This window comes from Anas acuta, chromosome 2, assembly GCF_963932015.1.
Source record: "Anas acuta chromosome 2, bAnaAcu1.1, whole genome shotgun sequence".
Taxonomy (NCBI): Eukaryota; Metazoa; Chordata; class Aves; order Anseriformes; family Anatidae; genus Anas; species Anas acuta.
Genome location: NC_088980.1, coordinates 112,314,862 through 112,331,455, shown reverse-complemented (window position 1 = coordinate 112,331,455; position 16,594 = coordinate 112,314,862). Strand labels below are relative to the sequence as shown.

The 16,594-nt window shown below is 36.8% G+C and overlaps 1 protein-coding gene across 2 annotated transcripts in view; it reads left to right on the top strand.

Annotated features, from left to right (window-relative positions):
* UBE2V2 (ubiquitin conjugating enzyme E2 V2) overlaps positions 1 to 16,594 on the top strand; it is a 28,502-nt gene that overhangs the window by 7,545 nt on the left and 4,363 nt on the right. For both annotated transcript variants that reach the window (XM_068671714.1, XM_068671715.1), the window contains exons 2-3: positions 9,778 to 9,923; positions 13,065 to 13,190. In XM_068671714.1, the coding sequence (XP_068527815.1) occupies positions 9,778 to 9,923; positions 13,065 to 13,190 (272 nt within the window). The remainder of the gene's footprint in view (positions 1 to 9,777; positions 9,924 to 13,064; positions 13,191 to 16,594) is intronic.

The following is a 16,594-nucleotide window of genomic DNA, read 5'->3' as shown; positions in this document are numbered from 1 at the left end:
TGCAGGAGATGGGGAACAGAGGTTTTCAGTGGGGAGTGAACCTTATTAAGGAGAAATGGTGCAAAATGGAAAAAATTACTGGGATTTGTAAGAAATGGCTTCTCCCCAGATACTGGTCAGAGGGTGAAGTTGCTCCAACAAATCAGGTGGTTAATGGCAGCCTTGTCTCCCTCTGTCTGCTGCCCTTCTGAGAAAGGTGAGTAAGGGCAGAGGGGTGGCTGTGGGGAGCAGAAGAGGAGAGAGGAACAGACATCATAGTATATTTTCCTGGAGGACACTGACCATCACAAGCCTTCAGTAAATAACCTGATGAATTATTGAACGGAATAGGCAGAACTCAAAATTTAGGAGCAGTTAGTTTGCTTCCTTCTGGTTACCTAAGAGGTAGGAGGAGAGGAAAGTAGGGAGGGTTTCTGAGGTGAAGATGCTTTGATAATGGAGCTATTTGTTCTGCTAGTGATTTCTCATACTTAAAGCCATAAATATTAAACCTAAAGTTGCACTGGATTTTGTTGTTTATTTATGCATTTATAACATTTACTGTGCTGGAGAAGTCAAGTTCAAGGTCTCATCATTCTTATTGTGAAACCAGCAGCAACTGAAACGCGTTGAATAAACTGATGCTGCTTTTGCAGCTCTGATCTACTAAGATCTCTTACTCCAGCATAAAAATTTGTGGTTTAAACTGTTATAATGTGTATTTGTTAATCAAATATGTTTATGACGTCCCAAGTACTAGTGCCCATAGAAGTAAGACTTAATTTCTTCCCTTCTGTTCCCCAGCACTAAATAAACTTTAATATTGTTCATAGTTTAAAAGCTTTTTTTTTTTTTTTTAATGATTTTCATGTCTAAAACCAACTTCTTTTGCAATGAAATTAAGTTTGGGCCCAGTAAGGCAAACTGGTATTACCACCTCTCCTTTCTTGTGAGGCTGTCCATCACTGTTCTTGGTGTACAGTGTGTTCTGGATTTTGTGAGTGTAGCTGAGAAAATGTGTATGAAAGTAAATAATATGAATAAATGAATGTAAATAATATAAAAAGTAAAATAGAGAATTGGATACCACCAAATGTGAGGTGGGCTCAGCCTTGAAAGTGTGAGCTGATACCCAGAAGCCCATACTTCTGTTTGCAGCCTTTCCTCCCTTAGCAGTCTGCCTGCCCCTAAACGTGCAAGTATGAAGTAAGTTCTGTTTTCTTTGAAGACCTGTTTTACTTTATTTTGCAGCTGAAAAGTTTTGCTAAATGTAAATTTTAACACAGCTCAGCTGGAATTACCGCTAGATAACCAACCAACCAAAAAAGGCCAACGTGCATATACCATTTAGAAATTACCGCTTTCAGTGTTTATTATTAGCAGATAACTAACAGTGTCTTAATGTTATGAGTATGCATAATGAAACTGGAAGTGAAAAAATCTGCTTCTGTGCATCTATGTTTTTTCTTTAGTGGTTACTGTTTTTTCTAAACACTAGTGTTTGTGCCCTGCCCTCAAGATAAAAATACCTCCACACCTCTCCAGACCTTTTCCTCTCACCCAAGATATACATGCTTTGTTATATCGAATGAGGCTTCTGCCGTATGAACATGGTTTCTCATTAACTGCCTTTTTAATATAAACTGTATATAGAATATTTGTGGCTGTAACTAGATTCATATATAAAGGAAATTCTGTGCAGCTGAGCTTTAGTTCTGAACTATCAACATCTAAGGCATCAACATTGTAAAATTTTGCATAAGTAAATACATAAATAGTGTAGCTAATGTAATTCGGGAAATAAATAGATAGCTTTGACCAAAAGATTTTGAGGTGAAGGCTTATAGCTTTCACACTTCTGTGACCATTTATTGGCTCCTGCTGTGAAGTTTTGTATGGCAAATGAAGCCTCTACATTAGGAGGAAAACCAAAGCAACTGATGATATGCACGCTTTAATCTCTTTAAAAAAAACCACACACACACAAAAAAAAAACAAAAAAAAAAACAAGCAACTTCAGTGTAGTTCCTAGAATTGTATCTTCTCCTTGAAGTCTTCTATGTTTTTTCAAATTTTCAATTTTCTTCAGATTTTAGTTACAGTAAAATGCCAAAAAAAAAAAAAAAAGTTAACTGGTCACAAAGTTCCTATCTAGTCATAGTCAAATGTATCATGATATTTTTCTCCATCTAATTTGTCCTGTAAAGAAACTGAATAGTCCATTCAGTACACGTCAGCTATGCTGGGTACAGACAATTTCTGTAAATAATGCTTGTGAGACAGCAGTTTTCTCATCTTTAGGATTATAGCAAAAGTGGCTCTGAATTATGAAAAGCATTGAACACACAAAATAAATGCTCATTTATGCTGCACGTCAGCTAGTGTACATCTGCTTACTTGAGCTGTGCAAACTTACCTGCTACACGTCTCTTTTCGTATTAATTCCTAAAGTTAGTAGTCTTTTTTTTTTGTTTTATCTGGGATGAAGAGTTACAATTTATACGGAAGTGGATTTTTATCTGATTACATCAGACTTGTTTTTCTTAGTCTGCATGTTTCTAGAAGTTTTCCACAGGTAAGCTCAAATGGGTTAGTCTTCATGCGTCTGCAGATCTAAATGGCCATTTACAGCCTTTCTAATAGCAGATAGTAATGGCTAGTCACTGATAAAGTTACCTATTAAAGTGCATTTTTAGATGCTAGCACAGTGGAGAAGCAGCAGTCAGGATCCCTGTTGTTTTTTAGGGGTTGTCCGTGATGAATTTTGGATGCACAAGGTACTTGGTGTGTTATCTGTTGTGTTTTTGTCATCTACATTGTGTGACTTTTAATAAGTCCTTTTGTTATTCCATCACTATTGATAGGAAGGCATCTATTTGCCTGCAGACAAATGACAAAATCAGTGATGACTGGAATCTTCTGGTGGAATGCATTGTACTGGTACTATATGGATGTTTCATCCATACGTGCTGGAATCACTCAGTACCTTATTCACTACCCTCATCAGTACGTATCATCCATGTGTTGTTACTGAATTTAAGATAATGTAGTACTTCTGATAAAAGTCAAATTGTTAGTGCAGAATATTCTGTTGTTTGAATTCCATTGCTTTGGGACATACTAGCTAAAGGGAAATAGAGAAAAATAAAATATGGTAAGTGTAGCTTTATGAACAGTACAGACATACAGGATTTTGAATTTGAAGTGTTTCAAAACTTGGTTGGAAGGCAGTTCAAAGAAATGGGGTGTACCCATAATTCTAAGAAAGCAGACATTTAATTGAACAAAAATAAAAAGATATATCAAACTCATTTATTGAAATTATTTTTCTCATTTCATTTCGTTGTATTATTGTGTTGGTTCATAGACTGAGTTCTACAGCAGCCGCTGGGGGCTTTCTTAGGCCCTGGAGAAAATGTGTTGCTTTTCACTGAGAAAGATGATTTTCATTGTAGTAACTGGTGCATTCCTCCGCTAGTGGTAGTGATGGAGATCTTCTGTCCACAGAACTCCCATGTCCAACTCCATTCATGTGCATGTTATTAGAAATACTTCTGTTTTTTTGGAGCCAGGTTACTGTGATCAACTTGAGGTAATAATTACAAAGTAATTACAGTAAGCCTGGTAATACTTTTTGATACTGGGTTCTTAATAGCAAGTCAGCCACTGTTGCTCTGTGCATACACAGAATATTTTACTGGGCAAAAGTGCGTGATGTGAGTGGGATAACTGGCAAACAAAATCCTAGATGGTGTTTTTTAAAAAGAGCTTTTTCAGAGAAGAGTACATCTTACAGAAATGCATTTGCACAAGACTGTCTTTTGTAGCCCAAATAGGATGTTAGTATTTGACATACACACAGCCCTCTTTCCCTCTTTTTTTTGTTTTTACATCATCCATTGCAGGACCTACGTAAGGCTATGGTTGTTGTATATTCTGTTTATATATATTTTTTTTATTTTGTTGGTAGAGTGTATTTCAGCTTCTATCTTTATTTTCTCCAGAGCAAGACTCCTTATGAATTGCTCAGGCTAAAAGGCACCTGTAATTTTCTGTGTGTTTCTCTTTTGAATTTATTTCTTCTCCATACACCAGGATAAATTGCATTATCACTCAGAATTTGCAAAGCTGACATCTTTCCCCTCTTTCTTGTCATCAAAAAATACTTACTTTTCTGCCAGCCTGAATCTGTTTAATGGTATTTGAGAGTTTTTCTTCTTTTTTTTTTTTTTTGTTACCAAGCTGTATGTATTTTGCAGTTTTTGTTAGCTGGAAGTCATCGTGCATAAGCTAATCCATACATTCAAAATGGTTAATGCTGCAGGATTTTCCTGACAGAGCTATCTCAGAAAGAATAACACCGCTGACAGTATCCTGGCTGTGTTAATGTGTAATGCCCTGATACAGCTTGTTCCTGGGTCAGCATAAAGGTTTGTTTGTGTAGCTGCTCGGTGCATGTGCTGTCGGTGTGGGGTGTGCTGCAATGGCTGTGGTAAGAGGCTCCTAGGATGGATCTGGCTGCAAGGTGTGATTGAAGCCAAGAGCTGAGGAGGGTTGTAAGGAAAACTGCTGATACAGATATCGTAATACACACTTGTAAAAATAGTTTTGGGTACAACATAAACCCTCACGCTTAAGGCTTTGAGTCAATCTGTGAAAAATTAGGATTATGCCCTTTTTTAAGCTTCAGGGAGAAGAGATGTAGATCATTGCACTCCTGCCTGGTACGTGGCTGTTCTTAGGAATCGATTCATGTGCAAGGAGTTGAGACTACTGAGTGTTATGGAATATTCTAGGTTTAATTTTTCAGTTTTGTGTTTGCCACTTCATTAAGTCCTGCTAGTTCCATAATCTAGAGTATTTTGTATTCAATTTTTTGTATCACTTTTGTTGCTTTAGTCTGGGCTCTCCAAATTACTTCTGTTTGGCCTGGAATAGCACCAATGCATAATTTACCTCCAGCTGCAGACGGGTACAGGTAATAGCTGCACAGTGAGATCAAGAAAATACTTGTTCTTGCATTGCTTAATTTCATGAATATTAAAATTGAAATTACACAAAAATGTAAACACCTGTTGTCGTATTCCATATTTTACGATGTTAAACCAAGCTGTTGAAGTAAACCAGCTTTAATTCATTTTAAAGCAATGGATGCACATACCTGTATTGGCAGTTAAATCAGCGTAGGTCACTTAAGTTTAATCAGATTTATATGACCAGAGAAGGAGTCTGTCAGTGTGAGTTCTTCAGAAATGTGGCTTAGCGTCGCCAGTCTGCTCTGTCAAATTTGATATAAGTGCAGCTGTGTGTCTTCTTGGTGCTGATTAAATCTGTACCAGCAGGTGATCCGGTGCTACGAGCTGTGGACCTGTGTCTTGGCACACTAACCAAGAACAGGTCGCTCCAGAAAATGTCTCAGCCACTTCTCCTGTATTGTTGCAGAAAAAGTTACCGGTCCTGTTAAAGAATACTGATGAATCCTTTCTTATTTTCCTGATTTTTTCATGATTAAGCTTCTGTTAAATTGAAAATGATTGGTATATATGAGCATGATGAGTGCAGCGTTTACTTCAGCTGTGTGGAAAACTTGGTAAATGCTGTTTGACAGTAGTGATCCCATCAGCAGGAGGAACTGGGAACAGCAATTCCTGGCTGTCCCATGCTGGTGGAAATCTAGCGGCATCTCTCTCTCTCCAGTTGCTGCTCCTTATTCCAGGAGAGGCACTGGGGAGCTACTAGCTGAAGAACAAGGGCAGCTGCTGTTGCTGAGGAGCTGCACAGTTGGCAGACTTGAGCAGAGGATGTTTTGTTGCCCAGATTCTGGAAATGAAATATTGATCCTTACTCTGTTTCCTTCAAGGAGTACTTCAAAGTCCTTAACAAATATTTGATGATCTGTTTTGTCTGGATTAGAGACAAAACTGTATGTTGCATATGCCTTATTAATATATAATGCAGATTGTGCCCTATGTGAAATAGTGAGACAAGAATTCTTTTCCTATATGCAAGCTTAATAGCAGAAAGATCCAGGCCATCATTACCTAATTTTCTAAATAGAAGTTCTTGCTGTTGTTTTACTGGAAAGAGGGTTCAATGTCACATGTATATCCTGTTCTTCCAGCTACCTAGATTTATTTTAAGGAGTATAGCCTGTGTGGGTGCATGAGTGGACTTCGAATGGAAGTAGCATTTAATTCCAGTTCAGTTTGCTGGTAGTTCTTAAGACTGTCATTATAAAGGTAAGGTGGTTGGTGGTGGCTTTTTTTTAATCCATTGTGTTCATTTTTAGAGTATTCTGGGTCGCTTTTAAGAAATCTATCAACAGTGGTTTTCTAATAAAATACTGAGTAGTGATGTCAGTAGAAATTTGCACCACAGGGGGACAAACCACTAATCATATATGAAAGGAAGAAAAAAAAAGCAGTTTAGTGGCTTTTTTTTTTTTTTGCAAGCCAGGAATAGTGACCTGTTAATCTGTTGTTGTAAAAATCTCTGGTAGATGTCCATAATGAAGCTGTGCACAGGGTGGAAATATGGGGAAGGGGTTGATTTTTGAATCTTAAATATAAGATTGCATGAGGTGAAATATTTTGTGCGTATATGATGAATGTGTAAATAAAGGACTAAAATAAGTCTGCAAAATTGAATGAAGTGGCTTAAATATGGGAATGTTCTTAGGAAATAGCGGCTTCATTTTACACAATTTTTTATACAGTCCTTTCTGGCATCTCCAACCCAAATGTTGTAGGACTGCATAACTTTCTGAAAGGGAATGTGTTTGAGTGACTCCTTGGTCCAGTTTTAGTTAAGAATTTGTAATGTGTTTTTTTGGGAGGGGCATTAATGGTTTTGAATCTCAATAGGTGTGTAGTTGCATAAAAGTAGGTATTTTGACTTATTTTTAATCCAGAGCGATGTTTTGCTCCCTAGCCCTAGCACCGAGAGGAACGTTAGTGTGGGGAGCCTGGTACTTGCTGTTTAGATCCTTTCATCTTTTTTTCAGAGCGGATCTGAATTATTTACTGGAAGTAAAAAAAATTCTGGGAGTTTTCCCAAGTCCTTCACTGCTCCCTGTGGGCAGTTAGGGGAACTGGTGAGCACAGACAACGTAGTGGAAAAAATCGTGATGGCCATGGGACAGTTAGTCATAGCGGGTTTTTATTTTCTAGTAACTGTCATCTCCCACAGATACTGGTCTGTTGAGTGCAATTTTATGCTACAATTGAGCCAGTCCAGTGGCTTTTTGCACCAAAAGTTCCCTCATTTCCACAGTCAGGGTTTTGCAGAGGCAGGCACTGGAAGACGCAGCAGTCAGCGTTGGCCTCTGTTGATCCTGCTTCTGGAGTCAATTCAGTTGAGTACCTGGGTGGATGTGATTTTACTTCAAGGAGGAAGAGCTTTTTGCTAAATGAGGCTGCCGGTTGGGCTGATTGAGGAGCCCAGATAGCTCAGGAGCACCTGAGGTTGGGGTGAGCGCTGATAGCAAGTGCTTGGAAATAAACCCAGGGCCTGTCTGCCACTTTCTGCTACGTGCTGCTGCAGGAGGCGAGCCATAAAGCACGTGTTTGGCAGTCAGAGCAAGGCTTCTGAGGAGAACTGGAAAAGTGTGGGATGATGATCAGATGCTGAAGTATGTGGTTGTGTCTGGGGGAAGGAGGAGTGGGGCACAGGGCTTGGGTTTGGGAGGCTCTGTGTGTCCATCAAAAACTCTTTAGCTGTGTGCTGCAAAGCATAAGTCTAGTATAAGTTTACCCTGCTGTCTGTTTTTATTGTATTTTTTTAAAAGGTTAGCATAAACCTTTTACTGGCAGACTGCAGTCCAGAGCATATAGGAATCAGCAGCAAAAATAAAACCTTTGTATCCTTTTTAACGTAACAGAAGTGTGATTGTCTGTGCTCATACCTAGTCTGAATTAGACAGGTAGATGCACAGATCTAATGTTAGTAAGTCAGGATGGGCCAGAGGAATGAACAGATGCATTTCAATGAAGCTTGTCTAAAAGGATCTATGCTGAAGTATAAATGATCTGCTCCTTGATCCCTGTTGTGTTAGTACTTTCAGGTAATTGTATGTGAACTCTGTGAAAATAAGTTTCCAGAGTAGTTGAACTTGCTTAAAATGTTGTTTTACGTCTTGAGTTTTTGCTGCCGTGGCCTCACACATGCTGGTACTTGTCTGAGCTCTCTGTGAGCTGGGTCATTTTGTCAAGCTGTCAGGAGCTGAACCGAAATGTGGAATTTTCTGCTCGGTTAGCAAGCTGACGTAGCTCCTAATGGGTTTAGGTGAGTGGTACTAGCAAAGACAGAAGGGAGGTGAGGCCATACATGAGTGACTTAAATTCCTTACACTGTTCTGATGCTGTACTCGTAATGACTTCTCCTGGGCATTTGGAGAACTTGGATATTTGTTGCTGTCATTTTTAGGAGACTCTCCCTGGTCTGTGCGTAGAAAAAAGTTATGCAAAATAAGCTATTTGGGTAGTTGCTGAAGGATATGTTTGTCTATGCTGGTCCCTATGTGTACATATTGACTAAATGAACATATTGTATACTTTTGGTCTTAATTTTTTGGATAGGCCACTTGGAATACGGACTAAGATTAGTGTCAAACCTGAAATCCCAGCAACTAAATAACTGATGTGCAGAAGAATTGCCTTTGCTCCCCCCGTCTTTTTCAGACTAATGTAGAATGTATTCCTTACTAAGAACTTTGTCTGTACCTAGTCTCAAAAGTTTTATTTCTATGAAGGACCTGGTTTCTTCCAGTACAAAACAAGCTCTCTATTAAAAAAACAAAACAACAACAGAAAAAACACAATAGCATTGGAAGCACTATAGCTATAAGTAGTTATTAGAAGATCAATAATAATTCATAACTTTTTTTCGTATAGAAAGAAGGTTGAAGATTTATTGTACTATTGCTACTACATTCTGTGTGTTTGAAAATAAAAGCATGCCATGACTGCAAGCACTAGTGTTAATTAGCTTCGTTCAGTACATGAGTGCTGAAATATCATTTTAGCTTCAGTGATGTAAAGCAATTAAACTTCTACTTGTTTAATATCTAGCAATATCTGTCAGTCCTCAAGTATAATCATCAAAATCCAGTAATTATAGTTCCATAAGTGAATATTACTTGGCTGTCTTTAGAGGCAGTACATCTTCATATTCTGTTGTGAATATGTCATTATCTCTCTCTCTAACAACTTAATCAGTGTTTCTGTGCTTCTTATCTTTTTTTTATCTGTTAAGTTGGAATAATAATCACCAGATTAAATGAGACTCGATTTCTAGTTTGTTTTCAGATATTGAAGTCTGCTTCATTGATTTTTTAATCAGAAAAGGACTGAAAAAAGTCACCTGATTTTACAGTTTACATTTCTTAATATAATTTGTGTTAAATATTGCATTCTTTAATTATTTTTATAGGGAATTTGCAGTATTGATTTAATTTGTATTCTACTTGAGTAGAACATGACAATGAATTGATTTTGAAATGTTTTGACTCTAAATAGTACCGTACTTGGGGAAGAGGAGTATCTGAATTGAGAGACCTCTGTTTAGTTTGATGGCTTATTTTCTCTTTGATAATTTGTATTTATATCAATTGGGTAGGAACGAGCTTTCAAGAGAAGTGGCTAGTTGCTTCAAAACAATTTGCTAAATAAATTTAGACAGGGAGTGTTTTGTTAAACTTTGAAAATGCATTCAACAATTGCTAATGCATACTATATAAAAGCAGTGAAATTGTTTGGCTTCTTCTAAAGTATTAATTTCATTCTTTCATTTTTTCTCCAGTTAAAGTACCTCGTAATTTTCGCTTGTTGGAAGAACTTGAAGAAGGGCAGAAAGGAGTAGGTGATGGTACAGTAAGCTGGGGCCTTGAAGATGATGAAGATATGACACTCACCAGATGGACAGGCATGATTATTGGGCCACCAAGGGTAAGTGTACCAAAGTAAAACATTGTAGGCAATACAAAATGAGGAGAAAAAAAGTTACTTTGCTACAATGTAAAGAAATTAGTTAAAATTTACTGTAGTATGTGTAAAATTCACTCTAGTATGTGTTTCTGCAACTCTCTAAGCCAGTTCTGATGTGAAATTTACAGATGACTGAATATATTCCTCACTAATATTTCCATCATTACTGCACATCAGTGTATAGTAATAGTCCAGTAAACAGGAGAGCTGTCTTTCCCCAGTTTATCATATGTGCCTGGTAATTTAAATTCTGTGGCAAAGTGGCTATATTTTTAACTTTCACAAGTTTTCACAGATAATTTATAAGTATAGCAATTTATGTAATCTGATTGAATCAGTCCTAAAGACCAAGCAGTTACTAGTTACCTGTAAAATATATAAATAATTAATAAAAAAGGGTAAAATATATAAATAATAATAAAAAGGTCAAATCCTTCTGACCTTTTAAGTTCTATAGAATGTCATCTACACTGAAATCCTTTAAGAGAAGTGATAATCCCTGTTCTGAGTATCAGCCTAGCCAGATCTGAATGGGCACGTATTAACTTCATGTGCAATTTTTGTGAAAGCTTTTTAATGAGTTAATATGATACAAAAGATCACTGTGTAAACAAAGACTTCAAATGAGTATACTTCAAGTAGCTCTAAGTTAGCACACGTCTTTCACTGCTAACATGAGGTTACTGTTTTATGTGTCCTTTGGTGCCAGAAGGCTTACTGGGTTTATCCAAAACAAGAACTGAGATCAGAAATTGGCCTCTGAGGATGGTCTTCCAGAGAAACAGAGTTCTAGTTAAATTCAGTGTAATTTAAGCTGCTTCTGGAAGTCAGTTGTAACATGCAGCAGACTGTTCTGACTATCTGCATAATTGTGCTGGGCTTCTGAGATTTGAATGCATTTGAGAGAGAGCCAATTTAACATACAAATATAATGACAGGATGCCTTGGATACTTCCGTGTAGTCACAGTGTTCAAATACATTTTGAAGAAAGTTTGTATTCTTAGGGATTTTTTGAGAAGATCTTACAAATGTGGGTTAACAAAAGTAATGTCATCCTGACTCTCTAAACATCCTCCAGAACTGCCAGTTACTGATTTTTGGTCCACCTAAAGCAGATGCATAACACATTTCTGAAGAGAGTGATTGCTGTGTAGGAGTCCAAATGTTTTTGTTTTAAATAAAAATTAAAAAATGCTGTCATGCAGTTTTAATTCTAGTCAATTTATATATATATAATTTATTTTTCTGAAAGAGTGCAAGCAAATAAGTGTAATTCTGGGTCATTTTGGGGACATGCAGTCTTGTGTACAGCAGAATGACTTGCATCATGTAGTAACTGCAGAAAGTGAAAGCCACTAGTTCTCAAGCCAGTGGGTAATACCTCGATGAGATTTTCATGTCCAGTTTCAGGGTTTGTAGAAAATGAATGCTTTTGGAATTGGTTATGTAGACAGCGTGCAGCTTGGCAGAACGCACAGAAAATTGCTAATGCTCTCCATAGCATGAAGTTCTTCACATTTGTGGCTTCTCTAGAGCAGTGCAAACAATTGCTTATCGTTTTTTCTTACTTGATTTGCAGGGTGAACCAACATGGAGGGGGAAGGAGAGGTTTGTTTTGGATTAAAGGAAGCCTTTTTCTCACCCTGAAAAATGCTTTTTAGGGCTTTTTGGGGAGCTGGTCAGGGATACTTGACTTACAGTAAAATGGTGATTGGAGGAACTCAGCAAAATTGAGAAGCCACCTGGATAGGAATAAGAGAATGTGAGTGCCATTCTCAGGATTTTTCAGAGTTGTGAGCAGTGTATATACATTTTGGCCTATTTCCACTCTAAATGACAGCATCCCTCTCTGGGAAATAAATTGCTTTGTCTGAGTGAATAATGAGATTTTTTTTGTTACTGTATTTTTTTGCTGTAGTAGCAGCTATATTATCTAGGGAAGGACGAGATTACCTTTCCTGGCCCTTCAGCTTTTAGAGGTTAATAATAGTAGAAAACCTTTTTGCTTAAAAAAGGGTATCTTGCTTACCTTTGTTTCTTTCTGACCCAGTTGCTGCACAGTCTTTGTGGCTTCTTGAAATTATAGGTCATAGCTAGGATGCTTCAGTAGCCTGGTTTCCACACTGCCATTTGATTGACTGCAGAGTGGAGAGCCATTTGATAATTTGACTGTGTGGTTGATTCGTCTACTTGGAAAGAGTGACAGCTGGCTGATGAACAGCTTAGAATAGACATTTGGAAGCCTTGAGGCATCTGTCTGCTCTGGGTTCATGTTAGCTGTATGTGCTCTGCCAATGGAAAGGCAGGTGTAGAAGCTGGGTTTATATTCCTTTTGGAGCACAGAGGCATCAGTGAGTAGCAGTCACTGATACTTTCAATCATTCACGTCCTACTTGACAAGATTTTAAAAAACAAAGAAACACGCCTGTATTCATTTCTAATTGGACTTTCTCAAGATATATTTGCACTTAGAAACAGGTAAAAATAATCTACTAACTAGCTGTCACTTAACTGTACTGTCCAAATTCATAAAGGCTTTGGATAACTGTTAAATGATTGCTCTCTTTACTACCTCCTTGCTTAATAATCCTCAGCAATGGAAGTCTTGCATGTCTTCTGAAGTGGATTGTTAAATTACTCCTTTAATATGTTTTTACAGAACTGTTTTAATTTTGTTCTTGTTTGGTTTACTTGCTTCTTTGTCTTTCTGTTTCCTTTTTTTTTGGGTGTATGTTAGATATTTTTTTGTGGGCAGTGAGGTAATTTTCCTGAAGATTATTGTCAGCCCCCTACTGTGCCAAAAGTGACTTGTGAATGCGGATGGCTAGGAGGATAAGAGAAAATGTGAATTTTTAAAAAATGTATTCTGTTAAGAACATTTGTATGGACTGTCAATTAGTAGTGTAATTTATACATATTCCTCAGGTAATGAGTATAACCAAAACAGTCTGTCAGAAATCCAAGACCATCAACTGGTACATAATATTAACAGACTTATCATTTCATATTTTTTCATCTTTAATCCTCTTGCGTTTGCTTTGTGTTAATTTTTAATACTCAGTTTTCAGAGAGATGCATTAGTCTGTCTTTTTGCTTTCTAGACAAACTATGAAAACAGAATATACAGTCTGAAAGTAGAGTGTGGACCTAAATATCCAGAAGCACCTCCTACAGTTAGATTTGTAACTAAAATTAATATGAATGGAATAAATAATTCCAATGGAATGGTAAGTTGAAATGGTAAGACCAACCATATTGTTAATCTGTAATATAAACTATTTCAATGAAAAACAAAGGTGAGGAATATACAGTGTTGAACAGAGATCTCATATTTAAATTTTACAACGTAAAGTTCTTGGTTTACATCAAAATTGTTTGCCTACTTCACACATTCAAATCTTTTGGTATTTACAATATGTTAGTGGCTCTCAGTGGCTTAGCAATGAGACAACCATTATTTATAGTATTGAAACAGCCATGTCTTTTAAATAAAATTAAAGATTTAAGTTTTGCACAGGAAAAAAATAAATGTTTAAGCCATGTGTAGATATTTTCCATGTATTACTCTTACAAAACAAGGGCATTAGATTCATATCCTAACCAGAGTACTATTTTGCTTAAGACCATTATTTATTTAGTCGTTAAAGTTTGTTTCATTATTCCAACTTTATCTGGTGTTTCCATTAATTAAAATGGAAATTATTCTGCCTGAGACTCAGTCTGGATGTAGGAATTCCCTTGTAATGAACGGATGTATTTATACTCCTGTTTTGTTTGTACTGGATTTATTCAAATCTGAGATGATTTTAAGCTTCAGTTTTAAGGTCTTTTAATGTAGATGGTAATCACTTTCATAGTAAAGATCCATTTGCAATGAATTACATTCTTTGGGATGTGTTTGAGCTGTTGTAAGTGTTAAGATGGTATACTGATAGGTTATCTAAAGCCACTAGACCAACAACTCAGAAATAGTTTAAAATTGATTTGAAAGTATTTCTTGCATAGCCAACAAATTCTCTCTACCTGGAGATCTTATTAAACTTGCTATCTACAAACCAGCTGATGCTGTTTATTCCAGCTGTAGTTTGTAGTCTGAGTATCTTTGTTTATTAAGAGATTGTGATCAGTCAATGCTGCTAATCTGGAATGCAGTAGAGTTTTTGGTATATTTATAATATTATTTTTGTATGTTCCTCTAGTAACATGTATTACTCTGTATCAGTGAAGAAGTGTGCTGTCATTAATTCATCTGTGCATGCTTGAGAATATACATGTAGATGCTGCTTTCCAGAAGCAAAAATCTCAGACATTACAAAGGCTGAAAGCTTATGCTTACTGAGTCAGTCTGCTTGGAGCTTGTGTTTGGAGAAGTCTTGACTCCCTCAGCCTGCTGGGGAATGGGCTGAACACTGTGACTGGAAATTCAGCTGGTGGTTATAAAAGCGCTGTTAGAATTCAGCCATTGGTACAGAAAAATTTGATTCTAATATATTTTTAAGCTTACACCAAAACTTCATTCAAATTTACCCCAATAGTTTTATAAACTACTGTAACTTAGGAAGGATTTGCTATGCAAATGCATAACTCTACCTATTTTAGCATTTCAGTTAGAACTAAGTTGCAATGTTTAATGAAAATATTTTTCAGCATTAATGAACTTAAAACTCATTCATTATGTAATTTTTAATGTACCACTTATCCTGGTTTCTTGCGTTTTAGTGTATTTTGCTGTTGTGCTCACTCGAGTTATGCCAAACCTGTTTGTCGGATAAATTGGGGATACATTTTACAGATGAGAGTTTTTGTCTTCGCTCAGTGCACTTTTTTTATTTTTGGATGAGTGACTTATCTGTGGCTTCTGTGTGGATAGAAAAGAGAAGTCTGATTTCCAGATACGTTATACATAATACATATATGAGAGATAGTCACCTTGTGCAGAACATATTAAGAGTAAGAATAAAAAGTTCTGTCTAAACATCAGGAAGCGTTTCACTGTGTGAGTGATGGAGCAGTGGCACCAGAGAGGTTGTAAAGACTCCCTCCTTGTGGAGATCTTCAAAAGCTGCCTGGGCAGCCTGCTCTGGGTGGCCTTGCTGGAGTAGGGAGCTTGGACCACATGGCCTTCAGGGGTCCCTTCCAGCCTTAACCATTTTGTGATTCTGTGTAAACTAGGGGCAGAAATGTGCACTCTTAGAATTACCTGTATACAGATGCAGTATGCAGTCCTCCACACGAGGTGTTTCGTAAACATGACTGTATTTTACTTTAACTGAAACTAAAGGCACTAATAGAAGTGTGCAACCTGCTTTAGAGTCACCAGTTTAATAAACACTATCTAATGATTAAATTCACATGCAGAATTAGTGCAATAAAATATGAATGTATTTTACGTAGCAAGAGAATTAGTCTTTGTTTTTAGAGGTCGTAAGAATGACCAGCACTCAGTTTTAAAGAGAAAACCCTAGTGTTTTTTTTTCTGTTTTGTTTGTTTATTTGAACACTGTTTGTGAATGACTGCTTTGAGTCAGATACTTTATTTTCTTCATCTACTTTCTTGAATTTGAAACTAAATACAGTTTTCATTTTCAATCGTCTATTTAAAACTAGGGATTTAGGTAAAAACTTTTATTTATAGTGCAAGTATTGATGATAGTGCATGCCTGCTATTTGAACAGTTTTTCTTAAAAGCTTCTTTTTAAACATAACTTTAGGGAAAGATTTCTTCAAAACTAGATGTAATTTACAAACCCTAAAGCAATTCTGATCAAAACTGAGGCCTATTTGCAGTAGGTTTTTGCACGTGTGATGTCTAGATGTGCTGCAAGGTGCTGGAAAGCAGAACAGATACTTAATGGGTGAAAACACTGGAAGACAAAATAACTTGACCCATACCTCTGAAGAAGTCTGTTAAAATCAGAACTTGAACTCATCTCTTGTGAGACTTACTCTGTTGTCTGAGCCATAAGCTAAGATTCTTTTTTTTTTTTTTTTTTTTTTTTTTCTCCTAAAACATTCCTCAGCTTCTCTGGAACAGTTCATGTTTCTGCTCCCTGTTTTATTTCCTTGTTTCTTTGAAGCTGCACCCTCAGTCATTCTTCCATATAATAGATCATAAGCGGTTTGCTGCATTCTGTGAATGATTGGAAATGGCAGTGTTTATCTTCAGACAAGCTCTGCTGTCCGTGCTTCTGCAGCCTGTTTTTTTCACACATGGCCAGCTTTTGATCATGTTGCTTATAGATATCATGAAAAATATTGGCAACATGCTGAAAAGAAACATGAGATAAACAGCAACAGAAATTCTGCTGGAGCGGTATTATAGTGCTACTCAAAATATTTGTAACGTTGTGAGGGAGTACTTTACAAAAGATGCGTGCCAGTTAATGCCTGAGGGAGAGTAAAGCCCCCAGCATGAGCTTAGAGGGTAATGATTTGTTTTGAGTTGGGGTGTGAACAGTGGAGGGGAGAGATGGATATGTGCTGGAGTTAACTTCAGCCTTAAACTGTTTTTACATATTGCATGAAAAGTGCAGGTATCTGTAATGAGTTTATTCTTACAGACAATTACAAGTTTATTGACTTCTTTTTGATTATTTTGAGAGGGGAGTTTTGCTTGCAAGTAAATTTTCCA